This window comes from Amblyomma americanum, chromosome 11, assembly GCF_052857255.1.
Source record: "Amblyomma americanum isolate KBUSLIRL-KWMA chromosome 11, ASM5285725v1, whole genome shotgun sequence".
NCBI classification, from domain to species: Eukaryota; Metazoa; Arthropoda; class Arachnida; order Ixodida; family Ixodidae; genus Amblyomma; species Amblyomma americanum.
Window position 1 is genome coordinate 53,836,079 of NC_135507.1, and position 21,076 is coordinate 53,857,154.

At 47.1% G+C, this 21,076-nt stretch overlaps 1 protein-coding gene across 18 annotated transcripts in view; it reads right to left on the bottom strand.

The window, feature by feature from the left end:
- The window catches only part of heph (polypyrimidine tract-binding protein 1 heph), a 145,147-nt gene that overhangs the window by 16,522 nt on the left and 107,549 nt on the right, over positions 1–21,076 (bottom strand). For 5 of the 18 annotated variants that reach the window (XM_077643429.1, XM_077643438.1, XM_077643446.1 and 2 more), the window contains 5 exons: positions 19,337–19,493; positions 18,720–18,778; positions 16,544–16,703; positions 13,416–13,508; positions 4,207–4,334 (listed from right to left, as the gene is read on the bottom strand). In XM_077643429.1, the coding sequence (XP_077499555.1) occupies positions 4,207–4,334; positions 13,416–13,508; positions 16,544–16,703; positions 18,720–18,778; positions 19,337–19,493 (597 nt within the window). The remainder of the gene's footprint in view (positions 1–4,206; positions 4,335–13,415; positions 13,509–16,543; positions 16,704–18,719; positions 18,779–19,336; positions 19,494–21,076) is intronic. The other 13 variants (XM_077643431.1, XM_077643440.1, XM_077643439.1 and 10 more) reach the window with 3 other exon arrangements.

Below are 21,076 nucleotides of genomic sequence, written 5' to 3' on the forward strand. Positions count from 1 at the left end.
GCGGCGACTGCTTTCACGAGCTCGGCCTGGCTGTGCTGCCCTCGGCATGTCGCCGATGAATGTACGGGTTGGGACAAAGTCTAAACGGGAAAGCGAACACGCCGCTGCGGGAACTGCATTGCGCCCGCAGTACGATGAGCCCAGAACGAGAACGCGAAGATGGCGAAACATTAAGCACCGAGAGACGGCCGAAGCAAGTGCTCCATCGGCGTTGGCCTCCACCATTAGGCCTAGCGACTAGAGCCAAAATCTGCACCGTATTTGGCGATATGCACTCTGCGGTGGCTTGCGTATAATGAGGGGCATCTTGCCTACCATCTAAACGCCAATTAATTGTGGTTTTACGATAGAAAAGCCAGGGTTTCGTTGCGTTTTGCTGCGGGTACGCTGACCTACCTTTAAAATGCACCATCATTTCCTCCCGCCCTCACAGTCTCTGTGAAGGCGTATGCCTCCCACGCGCCTCGCTGCTACCTCTTTCCGTATTCAAAATGAAAGACTCGGAACAGATGAGTTTCGCGAAATCTGACTGCTTTTCAAGTATCGCAAGAGGCCCCCTTAAAACTTGAATTTAGTTTTATTTTATTAATTTTTTGATCTCTTCTGCAGTTTGAATTAATAAGGTCCCACTGTACACAATATTTAGCGGCTTGGGTACTGGCGGCGAGTGCAAACGAGGTCCTAAAAATCAAGCAGTCAGTTGCAGCGTGTCCGAAATCTCAGGCACTCTTATACATTGCCTCTATGGGCCATGTCGCGGTGCCACGAAGTCTGAATAATCAAGCATGTCCGAAAAATCAGGCGTCCGAATTTTCGGTCGTCGACTGTAGCTGTCAACTGCATCTTTCACACAAACTCTACAGTGGTATGAGAAATAAAGAATAAGAAAGTGTCCCTAAACAGAAGAACAATGGCAGTCAGTTTTTTGGTTCTCATGCTAATGGGCCAGGATCAACTGTGGCCAATTAACGTGAACCAGGAATTCAGGCTTCTGTACTTGCATGCTGCCCATGGAATGAAGCTTCAGTGTTGCAGTATTAACCTCACCAATAACAGTTTATCCCCACCCAACATTATTTCTCTGTGCATTTTCCTACATGACAGCATATCAAAAAAGTGGAACGCAATCAAATGTTTTCCTGCTAACACCCAGTATATCCCATAAACTGCCCCGTTCCCTCTTAGGGGGCATCATAGTACCTACATATTCCATAGTACTTACATATTCTCAGAAAGCACACCATGCTCACCTCTACTCAGTGCCAGCTCTAAAACTGCATGGAAACGAACCTCAGCTAGCGAGGGCACACAAAACCCCCAGAAAAGAAGAACCAGCCAAATTCAAGTTGTGTGCCTCATTAAATGGCACACCATCACAAGATGTGTGGGCCTTACCAAGGGCACTCTAACTGTGGAAATGGTAGTTCTGGTGCCACCTTGCTGTGTCCGAACCTCTACACACCACCGTCCATGAATTTGCTGCACTCTTCCAGTAAGCCAGTTCAAGAATACATCAGCTCCTCTGGATATTACGGCGACTCAAGTCCTAGACCCTCCAGGTCAAACGCATGCATGCCCTGGACGCTGTACTCCACCAATGATTCCATTCTTCATTTCATTCCACTGGCCCTCTCTCATTCAGACGCGCCACTTTCCCAACTTCGCTGAGATCTATCAACTGATGAGCAGATGATGATGATAAGAGTGAAATCAAATACAGAGAATTTTCATTGCACACTGGCCTTCAGACAAGGGCAGGAGAAAAAAAAGGAAGCTGCAATGTGCGCCTCCCTGACGGGCATTTGCCAGCATGCAAAGACACATACACCGAAAAAAAAAACTGGAAGAGAATCATTTGTCACTGGCACACCTGATCTTCAAAACAGTAAATAATTAAAAAGCAGCAGCCATGCAAAGGCAACATGAAATCTGGCCCCCTGAATCAACTCTGCATATATCAGCCATGCTCAAGTAGCCACTATCAATTTCCTGCAATACCTTAAGCAACTTTCCTAGGCAGATGACATAACTGCGGTCGAAAGAAAACTACTTCAACAATGCAACCAGCAGCAAACAAATAAAAGGTGGCCCTCAAGTGAGCTACACTGCAAGAAAAACATCTACGTCGTCCTTGCCCACTGCAGCATGCAAAAAGCCCGACAGATCGGTGAACACCAAAGCACAAATGCAAAGAGAGCAACAGCAGGCGGGAAAGATTGAAACTCAAAGCCGGAGGCAGGGTGTGGCTGAAACGAAAAGATGAGATTAAAAAAAGAAGAAAGAATAATGTCGAAAGAGAAAGCATGTGAGGTAATTACAAAACAACAAAGCTGATATAGGGCTAACAAAAAAAAAAGGCAGCTTGATGAAGGCACAATGAAAACGAAAAAAGGCCAGCACACCAGAGCACCGCATACACATGGGAAGCCATGCATGTATTCATTGAGCAAGTTGTCAGCCACAGAAAAACTGGAGCCAATGAAAATCTTCTGCATTTGAGAAAGCAGCCACAGACTCGTGGAAGCAAATTACTGTTTTATACTGTCATGTTTACTTTCCTGTGAAGCAATTACAAGATGTGTACCAGATCACAACTGCTGAAGTACTAGCAGCATGACTGCCTGTTAACTTGTGTAACGTAAATTGACAGAGAGGCTGAAAATTATGCCAGCAGCTAAAGACCAGCTTCTAGCTGTTTATTCGTGCCTATATTTAGTGGCTACAACATTGCCAAGCATGTAAAGCAGTTTCTATGGCTGCTGCAGCAGCAGCAGCAAATGTTTACACAATATGAATGCCTAGTGATGACAGAATGGCAAACAACAAAAGGCAGACAACATGGGTATTGTCCTGCTGTACAAGACCTGCTAGTGGTTGGTGACCTACCAACCAGGTAGCCACAACACCTTGATCCATCAGTATCGTGCATCGGTCGACAAATCCTACCCCATAGAAACCTCACACCCTTGCGAAACATGACACCACACATACCCAGCCCCTGTACGAACCCTGTCCCCCTCCTGTATGAACTTGGTGGCCCGTATGAAAACCCTACCCCCCCGTACAAACCCTACGAATCCCGCCCTCCTAAAAACCCTGTCCCATTAAACACACTGCAACAGTGATTCTCCCTCCATGCCAATCACCTATAAAAAAATTAACGAAACAGTCTAAATGTGTACCGATCGCACAGGACGATCTGCTCAGGGAACACGTAACTCTGCACTGAGGCACCTGCAGTAAACATGTGTCATGCCACTCTTGCAGTGGCATTCATTTTGAACAGGGAAATGTCCACCACCCCAGAGCATACATCAAGCTGCTGCCTGAAGACTAATTCTGCTGCGTTCACCAGCTGGCACGACAGTTGCAGCATCTATGCAGTGCAGACACAGAGAGGGGGCGGTGCTGGCTGCTCACGACAACACCGTGAAAAGAAACCACAATTTTTTTAAGGCTAAAGCTTAAATGGGGGAAAAAAAAAATATCACCAAGCCAACACAGCAAAGAACTCTGTGTGCACTACTTTAGAGCTGCCTTTGCCACCATGCTTCAAATTTTGCACCAGACAAACCATCATTTATTCTACCTTACAACACTCAGCAGGTTCTCAGACAGAATTCTTTTCAGGTTCGCCGTGCACGTAAATCCACGCATGCTTTAAAACCCCCAACTTCCATAACCATACTGCAATTGCTCAAAGCAAATCGTTTCACCCCAAAGACTCGTTACTGTTTGAGTTTAGACATTTTTTAAGGCACGCATCAACATATATGTCACACACACCAAGCTTAAGGCACGCATCAACATATATGTCACACACACCAAGCAAAAAAAGTCATAAGTCCGGGTCTCTACAAGTAAAGATTGAGAAATTTTGCAGTAAGGCCACAAAATAAAAATGTATTAAGTCTTCAAAACATACAAGTCAAATGAGAACTTCTCTTCCCAGACTGCAGTACGGTCAAGGACTACGCAAAACCTAATGGGGGAATAACAGACCTTTGCCTCACCTGCAAAAGCAAAAAAAAAAAAAAGGAGCAGTACGGAAGAGACTAGGAAAAAGATGAAAGGCAGGGAAGCAATGCAGCATGCGAGGGACAGCAGGGACAGCCCAAAGCAGAGCGGCAGGTGCCCACCAGCACCAAGGAAGAAGACCACAGCCAGTGGGAAAAAGATAGTACGGGGGCAAGAAGCGAGACGTACCTGTTCGTTGAGGTTAGACACCAGCAGCACACAGCTGGTGGTGGCCTGTCCAGGAAGCCGGATGCCGGCCATGCCCAGAGCTGTAGCTGGAGCAGACGGTGACAGGGCAAAGCCACCCAAGGGCAGCCCTGCACACATGCGCACTTCGTCAGGTGGCGTGCACTTGACGCCGCTAGCACCAGCCTCCAATGGGATGGCAAATGCCACACCTCTGAAGTTTCACATACATCAGGCAAAAGCTTTCGAGGAGGTACACCTGAATTCAGGTGACGACTAACGTAAGCTAGTGCTGCGCTATCAGACACTACAACCGCCACCTGCCGGGCTGGCCCCTTGAGAACATCGCTTCCGCACTTGCTCTTTATTAAAGGGCCCCTAACAGACCCTGCCAGCATGCTGAAAGCTACCAGGGCATGCCCAATGCTGTCTTATGGTGCACCCCTGATGGTGGGCCAATCATACGACATCACACTGCCTTCCCAAACGCATTGATCCTTACTCCTCAGGCAAGTCTGCTGGCCAGTGATGGAGTTTCATTTTAGTTCTGCGGCCTTTACCAAAAATAAACTTTCCACTGGGTTTGCTGCTGGGCCATGCAGTGCAGCCAGCCGTCTTGCATCGCTTGCACTCTGAATCTCTTAAATGCGAGAGAAGCCCTGATTCTCACACACCCCTACCAAGCTAACAGCTTCCTTAGGCATGACAAGAACCCCCACTGCACGACTCAGAAGTGAAGCCCAAGATATATATATATACATATTCTTGGTGAAGGCTGCCCCTGCGACTGCACTGGCCAATATACAAATGACAAGAGAAAGGCATCATTTTGACAAACCCTTAAAGAGTAATAAGGGAGTAATTACTCATTGGCATCCACCCAAGCGCAGACGTAGAGCTACACAGGAAAGCTATACAGTTTTCTCCGAAACTTCATAGTTACATAAAAATTCGTCCTGGTCCGGGGACCCTTAAAGAGCTTACAAACGTGGGTCAGAAGTTGTTTTAAGCTGCAACAAAGGGACAGCCACTGCAAAGTAGCAACAGCAGTATCAGTTGAAGCAGCAGCTGCGTCGTCAGTGCCCACAAAAGTAAAAGACAAGAAAGGGAAAAGCAAGATCTGCCAGAAATGGACAAGGCTGCAAATGCAAACAAAGCAAAGGAACTGCTTACTGTAATGCACACCACAGTCGTGTCCCTGTTCACGCTACAATGAATGAGATTTAGCACCCCCCAGGCAGATAACAGCCATTTCGTTGTGCACAGCATTCCAACGCTCTCCGAGTGCACTGGACATGTTCTGACCGATTCCCTGCCACCAGCAGCAAAGCAGATCACGTTTTCTCCGGAGTAGCCTGGAATCGGACCACTGAGATGTCGTGCAAAGCGCTTCGCACAGACACTTGACTTTCCTTTTGCGTACCGACTGGAAGGTTCAGCATAAAGATTTCTGCAAATTTGAATACTCGTTTCTAACCTAGCAAAATCTAAAACGTATAATTTATGATTTTGATTCCCATATTTTCTTGCTAAACACATTTTTTTTTTGTCAATTTTGTATGAGTCCCAGAAATTTTGCCAGTCCAAATTTTTTTCCTCTGTGTAAAATATGCAGTTTTTTTTTCATGTCATCAAAAACGGGGCTTTATTAATGTGCTGCAATAAAGCAAAACTCTTAAATCTATGGCCAAATAAAACAACCATCCTGAAAATTACTGTCTTCCTGCGGTAAAGAGCTTTTGCTCTTAGGAAAAATTGATTACAAGGCCCCCTTTGTCTATGTTGACGTTCGTATGGCAGTAAAAGGCAATTGACAAGAAAATTGGTTTTAAAAATTTCCCGCCACTTCAAACTAGCGACGTTAAGGACCCATTACCACTATTCAGAAGTGAGCAGCGGTGTGGTGTAGGCTCACGGATCCTCGCACAAAAAAGAAAGCTGCCTTGACAAACTGCAATATCAATTTTTGACCCCTTCTTGCTCAAAAAAAGTTGCACCTTTAGTGAGCATATTCTCCGATTAGAACACAGTAATCTTTCGATACAGGTCAGCCTCAATTTGTCCTCAGAGTCCCTTCAAAGGCAACAGCACCACTTTTTCCTGCCACAATGGCCCTGTAGCACATATTCACAATGGCATCAGCACTAATGACCCCAACAGTTTGCACCACCCTGGCCAACCTTGTAAGCTATGCTGACAAGGAGCAAAATGCCTAAAGCAAAAGCACTGCAATGCTAAGTGATGCTGTCCTGTGCCAAGCGATCCTACGGTGAGGAACGTTAGTTTGAAGTTACCGCTCGCAACACATTATAATGAAAAACTACTGTATTTACTGGAATGCAATGAGAGTTTCTTTCCTGATAGTTTCCCCTTAAACTCTACCCACGCGTTATAATTGAATACCGCACTTTGGTTGGCCTAAAGCAGTGCCGCGGTGCAGCCATTTCAAAGCAGTCAGCTTGGTTTCGGTTTCCGCAGTTTTGCGATCTTACGCTGGGTACCACGGAAGCAAATTCCTCATCCATCCAAAGTCAATGCGTTGTTCTCGGTCATTTTTTTTTTTTCAGTCATTTTTTTGTGTTCGTTGCGACCTCGCTCTCAACGCGTCGTGTTCTTGTGGCGCCGCTTGCGGTTCAATGCACACGATGCCAATGCGTTGTGCGACGCTCGTTTTAAGAGAAAAGCAATCCTCTTAGCTGAAGAGGTCGGGAATTCTGCGGCAGCACGAAGACTTGACCTCAACGAGTCAACCATCCGCGGATGACGGCTGCAGCGGGACGGGCTTTTTAAATGTGAGCCCGACCGCAAAGGATTTCGTGGGCCTCGCCACGGCCATCACGCCGAGCTGGAGAAAAAAGTGGCGGAGGACTTTATTATCGAGCAGCGCAACAGTCTCATGGGGGGTCAATGTCGAGCTGATCCGTTGGAAAGTTAGAGACGTTGCTCGGGAGATGGGCAGTTCAGATCATCTCGTGGGTGGGCCCAAACGTTCATGAAGAGGAATAGATTCTCTCTATGGTGAACAACATAGATGCGGCAGAAGTTACCGGGAAGCTTTGATAGCAAAAGGGAGGCCTCCGTCTCAAGAACTTGGCCGCCGAAAGCGAGAAAGATGTGTAAGCATGTTGGCCGCAATGTTTATTAAAGGTATTTCGTTTTGCATCCTTAAGCCTCGCATTACATTCGTGGTTTTATTTTTTCCTGCTGGGCAGCGCGTAAAGTCACCCGTCGTGTTACATTCAAGTAAATACGGTATGCCAAGGACATCATGATGCTCAACACAATATCCATAACTTTGGAAACACCGAGTTTGCTTCTCTCAACACACAAAACAACAATAGTGATAATAAGGACCGCGAAAGATTTCTCAATGTAAAAGGCAACATGTTTATTTTGCCTGTTCAGTAAAAAAAAAAAAAGTTTAGTCTTCGTCACGGCCATAAAAAAATAATCTGACAGTAAAAAAGGCTCCAGACAAGGATATATTGATGAAAATAAAACGTTTTTGCTTGCTTGGTGCTTGCTTTGGTGAGACATTGGTGACACACTATCCTTCCCACACCCGTTTCCAATGCGCTGCCAACACCATAAACACATATGATGACACTAAAAGCACAACCAAATTCAATATTTCGTGCCTACTTGAAAGAGTATGGTGCCCAGGAATGGCACCTGAGCCACGCCAACAAATAGATGTTAGCCCACTTTTCACCTATCCGCACCTGCTAAAAGGAGCGAGCTTTTGAACTTATTTAAATCTGGTGCATTAATCAACTGAGGCACTGTGTTCTAGATTTTCCTTTCATAATACTGCATTTGAAAGGTACACTCATTTGCTTTGCGCACAGCCAAGGTGTCCGTCTCAATGCCACGTTAACAACGCTACCTTCAATGCACTGCATGTAATAAATACAAGGGAACACATACAAAAACGCTGTCCCTCAACTATTCAAGCAAAAGCGAGCAGGAGGAACACAGCAGCTCAAGCACGAATGCAGAATACCGAGTGCAGCAAGTTAGAATCTGAGCCCAATGGGAGTTACTGAGCACAACAGGAGTTGAAGCACACTGGCACAACACAGAGCACAGTTACCTACCCTGCTTCTTGTCAAATTGGTCTCCTTTTGTTTTATTATTTTTTTTAGAGAAAGCAGCATTGAACAGGGTGAGGAAATGGGAAGAGAAAGAGGAGGGAAAAAAAAAGCGGCGACAGAGCATGAGCCACTTGGACACCCTCGCCAACAGTTGGCGATGCACCGGTGAAGTAAGTATGCGCATGGTCAGAGGGAAACGTGAGCAATGCATCAGCAAAAGCCCAGAGTTTACATCGTTTCACAAAACAGTGCCCCAAGGGCAAAACAGCATGGCCTGAACCTACCTTGGGCAGAGAGGGCAGTGCCCTAGAGATGAAACGCAACACCAAATTAGTGTTTGTGTCTGGACTAACTAGCTACAAGGCACGGCAAAAAAAAACCAAAAAAAACTGGGGCCATATGTATGCTTACCTATGGGATAAATCGTTCATTGTTCCCTACGACTATTCAACTACAGTGGGCTCTCGTTAAACGGAACCTCAAGGGACCGGGAAAATATGTTCCGTTTATCAGGAGTTTCGTTTAAAAAGAGAATAGGTTCAGCATTGCGCAATCCGCTTCCGCGTGAACCCTACGCGGCTGGCGCGCGCGCGCGCAGTTGGCAGTCTCAGCGGATCTCAATTTGCGAAATCTAGGTAATAAGGAGAACGGTACACTATGAGAACAAACTTTATTAGAGAAAAATAAGCAGTGAATTTTTGTTCCAGTAGTACTAGTACTGAAATTTAAAAAAAAAATGTCAAAAGAGTGGGAATTACCACTTATTGGCTAGTGAAAAAGGATTTTATATTTGCTTGTTTGAGCTCTCGCAGCCGTTTTTTGTTAATGGCATCAACCATACTTGACAGGCTGTGCAGAAACACTTCCGAACCTTCTTCTCGTTGGAAGAAACTCTTCAGCATTTGGACTGCCGATTCCGCCTGCGCAGGTGTCACCACAGGATCAGAGTCAGCGGTCTCGTTTTCAAGCTCTTCCTCCTCGTCTTCACTTTCATCAGGGGGGCAGACATCAGCTATAATGCTGTGCACGGTATTTTCTGGGCATGTTGCCACATCGCTGTCAATCTGGACATATTCATCAAGTTGAATGCCCATCGCAGCACAATTCTCTAGTAGCAAATCTTCCTCGGCTGCGTCGTGATCAGGCTCACTCTGTGTGCTGGGTTTTTCTGTGGTTGCGGCAAATCCCACATGCCTGAAGCAGCTGGCAATGGTGGTTGCACTAACCTGCCGCCAAGCATCATCCAGGAGGTAAACGGCACGCAGTACATCTACCTTGTACTCCTTCCCCTGGTCCATGCATAAGAGCATCCTCCTAAAACGAAAAATTACGGCCCGGTCGCACTGCCGTTGCAACGGTAATCGCAGCCGCCGTTTCACATGCCAACGATTTCTGTCGGTGCGGCCTTTCAGTGGACGAAAATTCTTCGGCTGCAATAAATGTCAAACATCATGGCAGGCGTTGATTTCGTAATCATGAGTAATAATACTGAGTCGTGATGTATTATTAAGTTCAATAAGACGTTTTCGAGATTTTCCTGTCATGTCGCTGAACTCCTATTGGCTGACTACTGTGGCCATCGCTGTGACCGCACCGACGCTGCGACAGTGCGACCAACTTGTTGAAAGTCTGTCGCAGTGGCCCTGCGACGAGAACGACGCGCATTTCTGTCGCACAGCGGCAGAAATCGCACTGCGCTGCGGCAACAATCGCATCATGTGAAACGGCCTTTAAGAAGATTTTTGCGGAAGCGCGACTTGAGCGCTTGAATCACACCCTGATCCATAGGCTGCAGCAGTGCTCTGGTGTTCGCTGGCAGGAATTCCAGCTGTATGGACTTCAAACCTGGCACAGTTTCGTGTCCAGGGCAGTTATCCACCAGGAACAAAACTTTCCGCTTGTTGCGAGAGAAGCGCGCATCCTCGCGATAAATCCACTCACTAAAAATGGCTTGCGTCATCCACGCCTTGCCATTGGCCTGGTATGAAACGGGCAAGGTTGCGACGTTTTTGAAGCAACGAGGATGCTTCGATTTGCCGATCACTAGCGGCTTCAACTTATCGCTGCCCGTCATGTTGGCACCGATAAGGACGGTCAGCCTGTCCTTGCTCAGTTTCCCTCCGGTGCATTTCTCTCCTCTAAATGATAGCGATTTTGAGGGGAGCAACTTGTAAAAGAGTGCAGTCTCATCTACATTGTAGATGTTCTCTGGATCGTATTCCTCCAGAATCTCGGGCAGCCGTCTTTCTCGCCAGTCTCCGCATGCCGTCGCGTCAGCAGCGGCAGCTTCCCCTGAAACAGCACGAAACACCAGTCCATTGCGCTCTTTAAACCGGGTCAGCCACCCCTCGCTGCACGAGAAACCCTCGATGCCGAGGTGAAGAACAAATTCTTCCGCTTTTGCACGAATTAGTGACCCGCTGATTGGGATGTTTTCACTGCGGGCTCTGCGCAGCCAAAGCACCAGGCATTTCTCCAAGTCTTCGTGGTCAGCCGCTCGCAGTCGTTTTCTATGAGGACCAAAGCGTGACGTCTCGAACGCCTCCCGCAGCTTGTCCTTGTCCTGAAGAATTCTTGTTAGGCTGGTTTTGGGGACGGCGTACTTCGTCGCTAGCGCCGTTTTCGTGAAGCCACCACTCTCGAAGTCGTTGATGATCTTCATCTTCCTTCCCAACGCAAGTGCATTGTGCGGTCGTTTTTGCGCTGCCATCGGACCGAACAAAAGCTCTAGGGCTCTAGGGCTTAGGCCTAACTGAACACAACCGCCGTGAACGCGAGCGAGCGATGCGGAGGACAGTGTACGAGCAAACCGGAATCCGCCGGAGACGGAAACCGGAGTGGTGACGCGGGGAGGAGAAGGAGGGGAGCATTGATGCGTACCGCGATGGCACTGCGCTTGTCCAACTAGTTGCGGTGTCGAGTTTTTCGGTTCCGTTAACGCGGTGGTCGCAAAATTTGAGTTCCGATTAACGAGATTTTTTTTACATTGGCTTAATACAAAACCAACCAATCGCGAGGCGTTTGTTCCGTTTAAGCGGTAGTTCCGTTTAACCGATTTCCGTTTATCGAGATTCTACTGTAATTCGTTACACCCAGCAGGCATCGCAGAGGATGCATCAGACACAGGATGACAGATGCAATAAGCAGAAAGCCCAGCCAAACCCTACTCTAGCTTCCAGTAGCAAAACTGCAGGATTCCATCAAACAGCTAGCGACTACAAAAAGCTAAGGAAAGAGCTTGTTAATCTCGGCAGAGGCGCAAGCTTCATCAGTTCCAGACCGCAAAGCTTAGATAAAAGACAGGTTCTGTAGCAAACTAAAACACTGGGGGATTACAATGATCCAAATGTCATTCCTGTCTCCACCTCCTCTGCCCAAAGGTCCCAGTTCTGCACTTTCTCCCCAAGTATTGCCAACCTCCGACACATTGCTTATTGGTCCAAACTGCATTAGTATAAAAATTAGAAAATGTACTTTACCTTTAACTAAACATTGCTTAGGTGTACTGTAATTCCTAGGCAACAACTGGTATAGTGCAAATGCTTCTACTACAGTGCACGGTTTTCCTGACGTAAACTGTACCTACAATCACGTGAAGCAGTTTTGCTACACAATATTGCACCACAACACACTGCTCACCTGCTATCCACAAAGGTAACTGAAAAATGTTGCTTTTTCTCATGTTGCCCAAAGCAACATCTCATGTTGAATTCCAATGGCAGATCGAGAGCGCTCCGCCGGATCACAAACGGAGAGCGTAGTTCAGGCGGAGATCACTCCCTCCCATTTTGCCAATGGAATGCATGCGCTCCCGCGGGGGCACTTCAGCGCAAGGATAGCTCCAAGTTCAGGCAACATGGCGGCGCCCATCGAAGCGCGGCCTCTCGCTTCACCAGCGATTCGTCCTTGCCGCCACTCTGTCTCTCACGTTCACGGCAAACAAAAAGCGCACGAAGCTTTCGCTTTGTGTGATGATGCCCGCACCACAAAATTCTAGTAATGAAACGCGCCAAATTTTCAGATTGCTTCCTTATTTACAGAGCTGCTAGGCTTAGAAAGTACGCGTCGTCTGACGTCAGAAAGCGCGGGAGGTTCAAACAGGTCAACGATTTTGGTCTAAAAAGCGGTCACAAAGAATTGACCGCAGTGGAATTGACATCCTGTTAAGAAAATTTTTGTTTTAACTTGTGCGGACGCGAACAAAACGAAAAATAATTACATTTGGGAGAATTCAATTTTTAAAAAAGTCAAAAATACTGCTTGTACGTTGCCCGGATCACCGCGTAGCGACGACAGGAAGGCAGCGGCTGGAAGCAGACGCGGGAAACTAAAACGTCGCGCGGGGTTCCGGTCAAATCTGCCGATTTCGGCGGAGCAAATATCGCTGCTCCACGGAGCGATCCGGGATAGACGTCTGATCCCGATCTGCCATTGGAACAGACAACTCGCACTCCCATTTTGCCATTGGAATACGATTGCTCCCAAGAGAGCAGAAAAACTTGATCCGGATCTGCCATTGGAATTCAACATCAGTGTAAACCTGACAGCAATCTTTTTTCTTTCAGTGTGCAATCTCCGGATGGCAGCTTCATTATAACCTGTCTCACACTTGCCATGAGGCCAAGGACACACACACATTACTCAAGCAAAAGAGAGGATAAAATAACACCTGCCATGAAAGCTGCAAGGTGCACCCAGTGTCCATGCATGAGAGAGAAAAAAAAAACAAGTAAAAGCATCCACCCACTGCTTCCTGAGGTGCACAGTACACAAGCAGCCAGCCCCCTTCAGGCTGTGACCCCTCGCCCCAACCTCCATTACAAAGGAAACGGCAACTCCCGATTCCAGCTGTCTCTAGGAGAGTATGCCTCAGCAGACACACAACTGAGGGACAGAGGAAAAAGAATTATAATATCCAAGTGTAAAAGAATGCATGAGACCAGGCTCTAGGTGTGCAGGGGGCCCTCATGTTGATGCCAGCGTTAATTAAAAGGTCGAAACGCAAGCGCCAAGAACAGAACGGGCTTGGAGGAGAGAAGCCCGAGTCAAGAGGGGGCGCGCAGCAGTGCAGAGTGGGGGAGAGTGTGCGTGGGAGGGAGGGAAGGAGAGCTGTCCTACCTGCTGTGGCGCTGGCGGCATAGGCAGCGGTTAGTGGGGAGGTCAGGCCCGGGCCGGCGGCAGCAAACGGGGAGGCCAGTATACCCAACGAACCTTTTTCGTTTCCGTGTGCCAATTTCCAAAAAGAGTGGGGAAGGAGGGAGGGGGGGCAAAGGGAGAGGGGCAACAGGATGATGGGTCAGGCAGGACGCAGCACACCGGGGAAACGGTGTCGGCACCTCTCAACCTCTGTTGAGACACTACTTATACTATGTGCACTGCCTCATCTTTAGTAATGTTGCTGGTGGTAGAGCGGAGAGGGTTTGTGGGAGGGGCTGGCCGGATAACCAAACAAAGCGGGGAGCCCCCCACCACTTTCACTGCGCCACCTCGACCATCGTTCTGGGCCCCACGGGAGCAGTCGGACTACCAGACTTCATCCGCGAGAGAAATGGGTGCAAAAATTGTGTGCGAGGTTCCCCCAAATACCCTGTGCAGAAATGCTGCTGCGCTACTAAAAGCTGGACCCATCACCGTGCCCGCACTAAGTGTACCAATAGAACGCCTTCCCCAGATTTTGCATAAATCAGAAATGACATACTTTCATAAACAGCAGGCAAAGCTTCTAAGCTTCGAATAATGCTGGGCCACGCACCCAGCCGTCCCATTTTCTAACCTCCGCAGTGCGAGATGTCTACATCCGCCCAGCCTTAACTTGACACCCAGTGCAACCCAACCACTAAAACTGACTCCGCAGTGCCCTCTTGGTTTTCCAGTCACCCCCTGTCCGAGACCTGGTTCCCCGTCTTCCAACTACGCATATCGGCAATCCAGAGAAGGACATGACGAGAAGCATTATTTGCAAGGACGGCCCTCAAAACTTCGCAGACAGGCGGTTAATGAGAAGCTAACTACAAAAGAAGCAAATTAAAAGAAATGGGCAGAGCAAGCATTCAATGCTCACAAGCACTCAATTAGAGGATGGCCACGAGAGCAAAACGGGCAAGAACACACAGCTTGGCACAGAGGCGCCCCACCCAGTTCAACCTACCACTCCTCCCACAGCCCTTGTCCTTTCAACCACAGCATCAGTTTTGAATGCATAAATAACAGTAACCAAAGAAAACGAAACCAAACAATGCACAGACACACGGACAAAGAAACTGCACATGCTTAAACAAAACAAAATAGCACTTGCCAAGTAAGTAGGACAAAGGTTAGAAGACAGCTGTGCATCAGAAGCTCAAAACGAAAAAAAAAAAGCAACTGTTACCTAGAATTCTAGCTACACCAATTCTCTACTTCCTCTGTCCACCTAGCTCTCCGACACAACTGCTGCTTCTCCCTTTCCTTGGGATCCACACTGTTGTCATTGGAAGACCACGTGTTCTCAGATTCAGAATAACCTTTAATGTTTGAACCATTTATCTCTCCTTGATCTCAGCTAAAATTCAATGAACTAAAGTTCACATCCTAATACACACTGCTCTGTCTCCTAATGTTACATTCTGTAGCTGGCCGCACACTCTGGCAATTTGATTTCCAGGTCTTTCACCTAATTGCCAACTTTTTGCCTCATGAGTGAGTACTGGCAAGATGCAACTATAATTTACTTCCTTACTAAATGGTCATTCATGCAATTCCTCTCGAGTTACTTAGCAACGTGATGTCATCAGCAAATTGGTAGTCACAGAGGTTTTTCACCACTCAACTTCAATATCCAACTCTTGCCATTCAAACACAGCGAATTGCACTAACCTAGACAAACAGCATTTTCTAAGCCAAACAAGAGAACGGCTGCCATTCTAGTCTTGCAGCCTACAACGACCCCAGTACACAGATGCTTGGTCCTACTTACTTGAGCAACCCAACATACCAAAATAAAACAGGACGGTGACTGAACGCACAAAAGGGAACCAACGAAAGAAAACAAAGGCAGCGCACAAGGAAGATGGCAAATATCGGTCAAAAGAGCAACACTGCAAAGTACGAAGCTAAGATAAACAGTAACAGGCCACTGAAAGCACACGCAGCTTTACTCCCAGCATCATGCTGCAAGCACTGTAATGCACTGAATGAATAGCATTTGTCAATTCTTCCCGTGCATTTGTCTCCATGTTTATGAACTGAATGATAAAAAAACAGCCGATTTCTCAGATAATAATAACACACGTCAATAAGCGTATGCATTGCACTCCGTTGTCTGAGTGAAGTAAACGCTGGCATATAAGTAACATTTTTACTACATGTGGTATTACTCCTGTCGCAAAAACCAGACTATTCCTTACACATAAGAACCTGGTCATTCAGCAAAGTTCCTTGCCTTCAGCACCTCGAATGGTATAATGCGAAGGACAAAATTCTGATTGCCTAAAGTTAGTAGCGGCTCCAGTACACTGTCAGGAGGAGCAGGTCCTGTGTGCACGTGTGGTGTGTAACTGCGCATCCCTCCCATGCTTTATCACACTTTTTGGAAAGAACACATGTATGCTTGTTTGTAGACACCAGGCAGCAATGGCAAAAGAAAGCAATAGCTTCCACACAGCTGACTTTCCCAAATAAAGGGGAAAAAAATCTAGCTTCATGCCTCCAACAAGGAGCATGGGAACGAACATGAGAATGCAAAACGAGACAGTGGATCCAGCAACAACAAATGGTGCCAGCCCTCCCAAACAAGTACAGTATCAGGCTAAATGTTAGCAATAGTTCTGTTATGACATCCATTGTGCTCGTCCCTGACCTCTTAACGGTGCCATTCAGGATTGATGAAATGCAAGACTGACCTACTCGCAAAAATGCAGCGCCTATTCCTCAGGTTACTGGCACCAACACCTGTTTGTCACCTCAAGTTACTGGCATGAGACCCGTTTGTCCCTTCCGATTACTGGCATGAGCACCCATCTGTCACCTCAGGGTACTGGCATAACAACTGTTCCTCCCCTCAGGTTACTGGCACCACACCCGTTTGTCCGCTCAGGTTATTGGCATGACACACCTGTACATCCCCCTCCTCCTGGTGAGCAATGAGTGTGCTTCAGTGGCCAAACTTTTCAACAGAGTTAAACCAGAGGGCCCTGTTGCAGGGCAGCCTGGGCACGATGCCAGCCAAGAACAGCAAAGGGAAGACCAGAGGGAAACAGACAGCTCACCAGCAAGCCCGATGTCGAGGGCAGGGTCCCCTGTGGGCAGGGTGGGGTTGGTGAAGTCGCGACTCTTGTCGTTGTTGTACTTAACATTGAGGTTAGTGAGCTTGGAGTACTCGATGCGAAGCGTGCAGCATGCGTTGTAGATGCTCTGGCCATCCAGGGCCTGCAACAAAGCCCCCACAAGATGTCAACTCACAAGGTCCAGAGTGCTGAACTTGCTTCACTCTGCCCGCAAGCTAATGAGTGTGGCAAAAGAGAATACACTGAACAGAAATGATTGTTATTTTATACCAACATTTTTGGAGCGCTGCATCTATAGCAGAACACAACAAAACAACATGGCCACAGCCTGTGATATATTACTTTGCTGAACAACTGCAGTAGTGAACGAAAGGAACATTCGAGCTTATAAGTCTGTCTTGAAATTAGCTTGTTACATAGTAAGAGAAACTTTAAACACCACACTACAGTAAAACCCCAATAATTCGATTTCCGTTAACCTGAAACCCCATATTCCATAAAATTTCTGCGGTCCTGCATTTTGTACTGTAAACTTTACTCAACGATTTGAGCTGGCAGCTTGCACTGGCTCGGTTAATTCAAAGACGTGGAGTGCAATTTGGGAATCGCCAAGTTAGCCATAAAATCGGAAACACCCGAGTTCAACACTCACTGTGCTGATGCCGACACATAGCTTGTGCCGTTCACAGAAGGCCAAACTCATCGATACAAAAAACATGCCATGCCCAGACTTGCTGGATAGACTGCGCACCCACTTTTCTTGTTGATCCTTTTGCCCCGCACATGCAGCTTAAGAGCTACATTGTCCCAAAAACTTGACCTATCCCACATTGGCCGGCACCTTTGTGCATACAGAGAATGTCAAAGTATGAAAGCGCTGGCAAATGGCGCAGAGCTTTGCCAATAACAGAGTTAGAGACAGAAATGTGTGCTGCACCCATGTTCCGCACACATCGGAACCATTGTGACAAAAATTCCGGGCGATCTGCAGTGAAGCAACAACTATATGCCCTAACGTGCTCCCTCTGTAGGAGAAATTCATCGTTAAACTTTGACCACAGGTTTTTTTAGTGCAATGGTAGCGACTGTGAAGTGCTGCAAGCAGTTGAACAGCGTTTCGCGCTTCCCCTTTTCATCTTGCTTTGATCTGAGACTATTTGAAAAGTGGTTTATTCAAACATTTTACGCGACACAACTTTTGAATTCGCAATGTCCTAATGTACTTCAGTGTTGCAGCAGGGTAGTGTGTGGCAGGCACGATTAGGAGTGGAGTTTTATCGCAGGCTTACGTTGTTTCTAACAATAAGCATTTCTGTCTGATCCATAATAAACAGGCTATAAAAGACGAGACAAAACTTGTAACTAGCATTTGGCCCTGTTACTGGTCCCTCTGTTGCAGCAATTAGAAATATTTTTACAGACTTGTGATCAGCTAATGACGTCACATAATGCAGAAAATTTCCACAACTATAAACTAACATCACACCTAAAAGGGTCTGGCTTCAAGTTATGAAATTATTTTAGAATATTGGGAACATTAGCTTGCCAATCAGCCTGCTTAAGGGATATCTGGGCACTTCAGACAGCCAGAGCTGCTGTTCTTTCTGCGGGATAAAGCTGAAGGTATTAGGGATGCAATGCTGGTAGCAGATTTTTTTAATTTTTTCTATTTCCCCTTGTGTCTCTTCTTTGTCACTTTGTTGTGAGCACCAAGTTCAATGGGCTACTAAACATACTATTGGTTCAATTAAAAAACTGCTTCCACCATTGCATTCCTTACACATTGTAGTACATCTTCTCATAAATTGAAAATAAATTTCTGATTAGCATTTTCTTTTCTATTATCTGAGCAGACAAGAGCAAGAGATTCTTAACATCTCAGGAACTAACTAGCATACAAGCAAGTTAACTGCATATTTGAAATCAGCAAAAAACAAACTGAACAAGTCGGCAACTTCGCGAATTTTGGTCTGTAAATGAAAACCAAATAGCTCAAAGACCCATGCCCCCACTTAGAAGAAATCAGGAAGCAGCAAGCAGCTGAGCTTTATACACGCTTTCGCGACAGGAACACCAGGTGGCTGCAGTGCCATGCTACCGACACCTGCACTGGACCTTCTCGTTCAGAGGGGAAGAAACAAGGCTGGTGCATACTCACCAGCTTTGCTGCCTGGGCACCCATGACATCACTGAACTGAATGAGGGCCTGGAATGAATCTAGAATGAACAGAGAGAGAGAGAGAGAAAGACAGAAACAGGTTCAGCAAACCCAGAGAAAGCAGATGCACAGCTTGCACTTCAGCAGATTGAGAAAAAAAAAAGGGAGGGTGGGTGGGCAGATTGAGGTGGACAATGGTATATGGTCCAAGAGTCGATTCGCAGGAGCATACATAAAGTCAGAGACAAGGTTCCACACCATAACCTAACACAGACTTGCTGGAGGAGGAGGAGATTCTGAAACCTTACATTATACTGCGAGATCAGATCGATGAAAGTCGTGTCCCTAACCAGAAGGATGCAGGCCGACATGGCTTTGTGCTGCGAAAAGCTGAATAGGTGTTTTGCCATTACGTATTATGCTTGCAATCAAGGCAATGCCGCGCCGCTGTCCACAGTGAAATACAGCTGACAGTTAATGCTACCTTACTACCTTTGCAGCTGAAAGTGCAGGATATGCCTCAAGCAGCACCCCTCCCCCAGCCAAGTGAAACAGTAGAAGGCAGGAGATGTGCGGAATCGGGGATGAGACTCTCTGCAAAAGAGAGAAACACTCACTGCTCTTTGTGAAGGTGACAATCTTGAGGACCTTGCCAGCACGGCTGAATATGCTGTGCAGCAGGTCCAGAGTAACTGGGTAGATCTGGTTGTCCACCACGACGCGCAGCACAGTGTTGCTGCCACCACCCTCACCACCCTGGTTGGCCTGCGCAACCTTACACAGAGGGCGGAAAAAGCAGACCTCATCAATGTTGAACACACCTCTGCCGCACAAGAAGTTTAGGCAAAAGGGAGGCAATGGCATCCTCTAGTTATATTTAGCCCCTCAGTCAGTAATTACAGTTGAACATGCAATTTTTCGCCACTGTTTCCACACACTACAATTGATTTGCCATGCCCAAAATTGTTTCCTCGCAATATAGTTAGACAATTGAAAGTACATGGCGAAGGGAAAAAGACTGAGGACGATTAAGTGATGCTGTCAATTATGAGTGAATGTTTAATGAAATTGCATTACTGAAACAAACTTCGGTATGACACATTTAATTAAGCTTGGACAAAGCAAGACATTGACTGCAGCAGCGCATGATTTCTGACAAGGGACTGCGAAACGCAAAGGCGCCCATGTGCTGTGTGATGTCAGTGCATGTTAAAGATCCCCAGGTGGTGGAAATTATTCCAGAGCCCTCTACTATGGCACCTTTCTCTTTTTCTGCTTCCACTCTCAACTTCTTCCTTTCGCTTAAGGCACTGTGGTTCAGGTGTCCACTGAGGCGCAAAACAATTACTGCACCATTTCCTCTCCTCAAAAACCGATTTTTTTACTGCAATGCTAAATCCGAGTAGGTCGAGGAGCCTCAGTAACGCACCACATGCTGTTGGTGTCAGAGTTGTATGGCTTTTTCGAGCCATGGCGTTGCAGGGTTCCCAACAACGCACTGTGAAAATTTGAGGAGCAAAGCTCTTGGGAAGGGCTGCTGGTGGACTGACTGCCCACTGGGAGCATCTGCAAGCATTCATGATGGGCTCGAAGGGTGCTAATGACCTGTTCACTCTGCTTAGGACTGGCAGGCCTTAGTGCCACCCTGGAGCTACGGCCTATGTATTTTGACTCCTGGTTGCTGGAAGTGGCACACACATTTGTTTTGTTGTTTAGTTATTGTGTCTTGCACTTGCAATGCTTGAGTTGTGTGGAAAACAGCAGGAAGAGGGTTTGGGTTTATGGGGGTTTAACGTCCCAAAGCGACTCAGGCTATAAGAGACGCCGTAGTGAAGGGCTCCGGGAATTTCGACCACCCGGGGTTTTTTACCATGCACCGACATCACACAGTACACGGGCTTCTAGAATTTTGCCTTCATAGAAATTCAACCGCCGCGGCCGTGATCGAACCCGCGTCTTTCGGGCCAGCAGCCGACCACCATAATCACTCAGCCACCGCGGCGGCTAAAAACAGCAGGAAGACAAGATTGCCTAGAAGCGAGAAATTGGTGTGAAATAGGCACAATGCATGTGCTTGAGAAAAAGCGCTGGAGTAAATTTCAGGCGCTGCATAGTTTTACAAGAAAAGAACAGAGGCCACAGAAGACATTCAAACAGTTAGGCACACCCCGAGGGACAGCTTGAGGAGTTGGAGTGGCAGCAGTGGGACGAGCTAGACAGGCTGACGGAGGCTCCAATGGTGCAGATTTGACTTGTACATGAGTTAGGAAGGAAGAGATACCTGGCTTGGCACAGGCCTGATTCAGCTGTTTCTCTCTACTCTGTGAGTTTGGATGTGCATTTGATCGGTCACACCG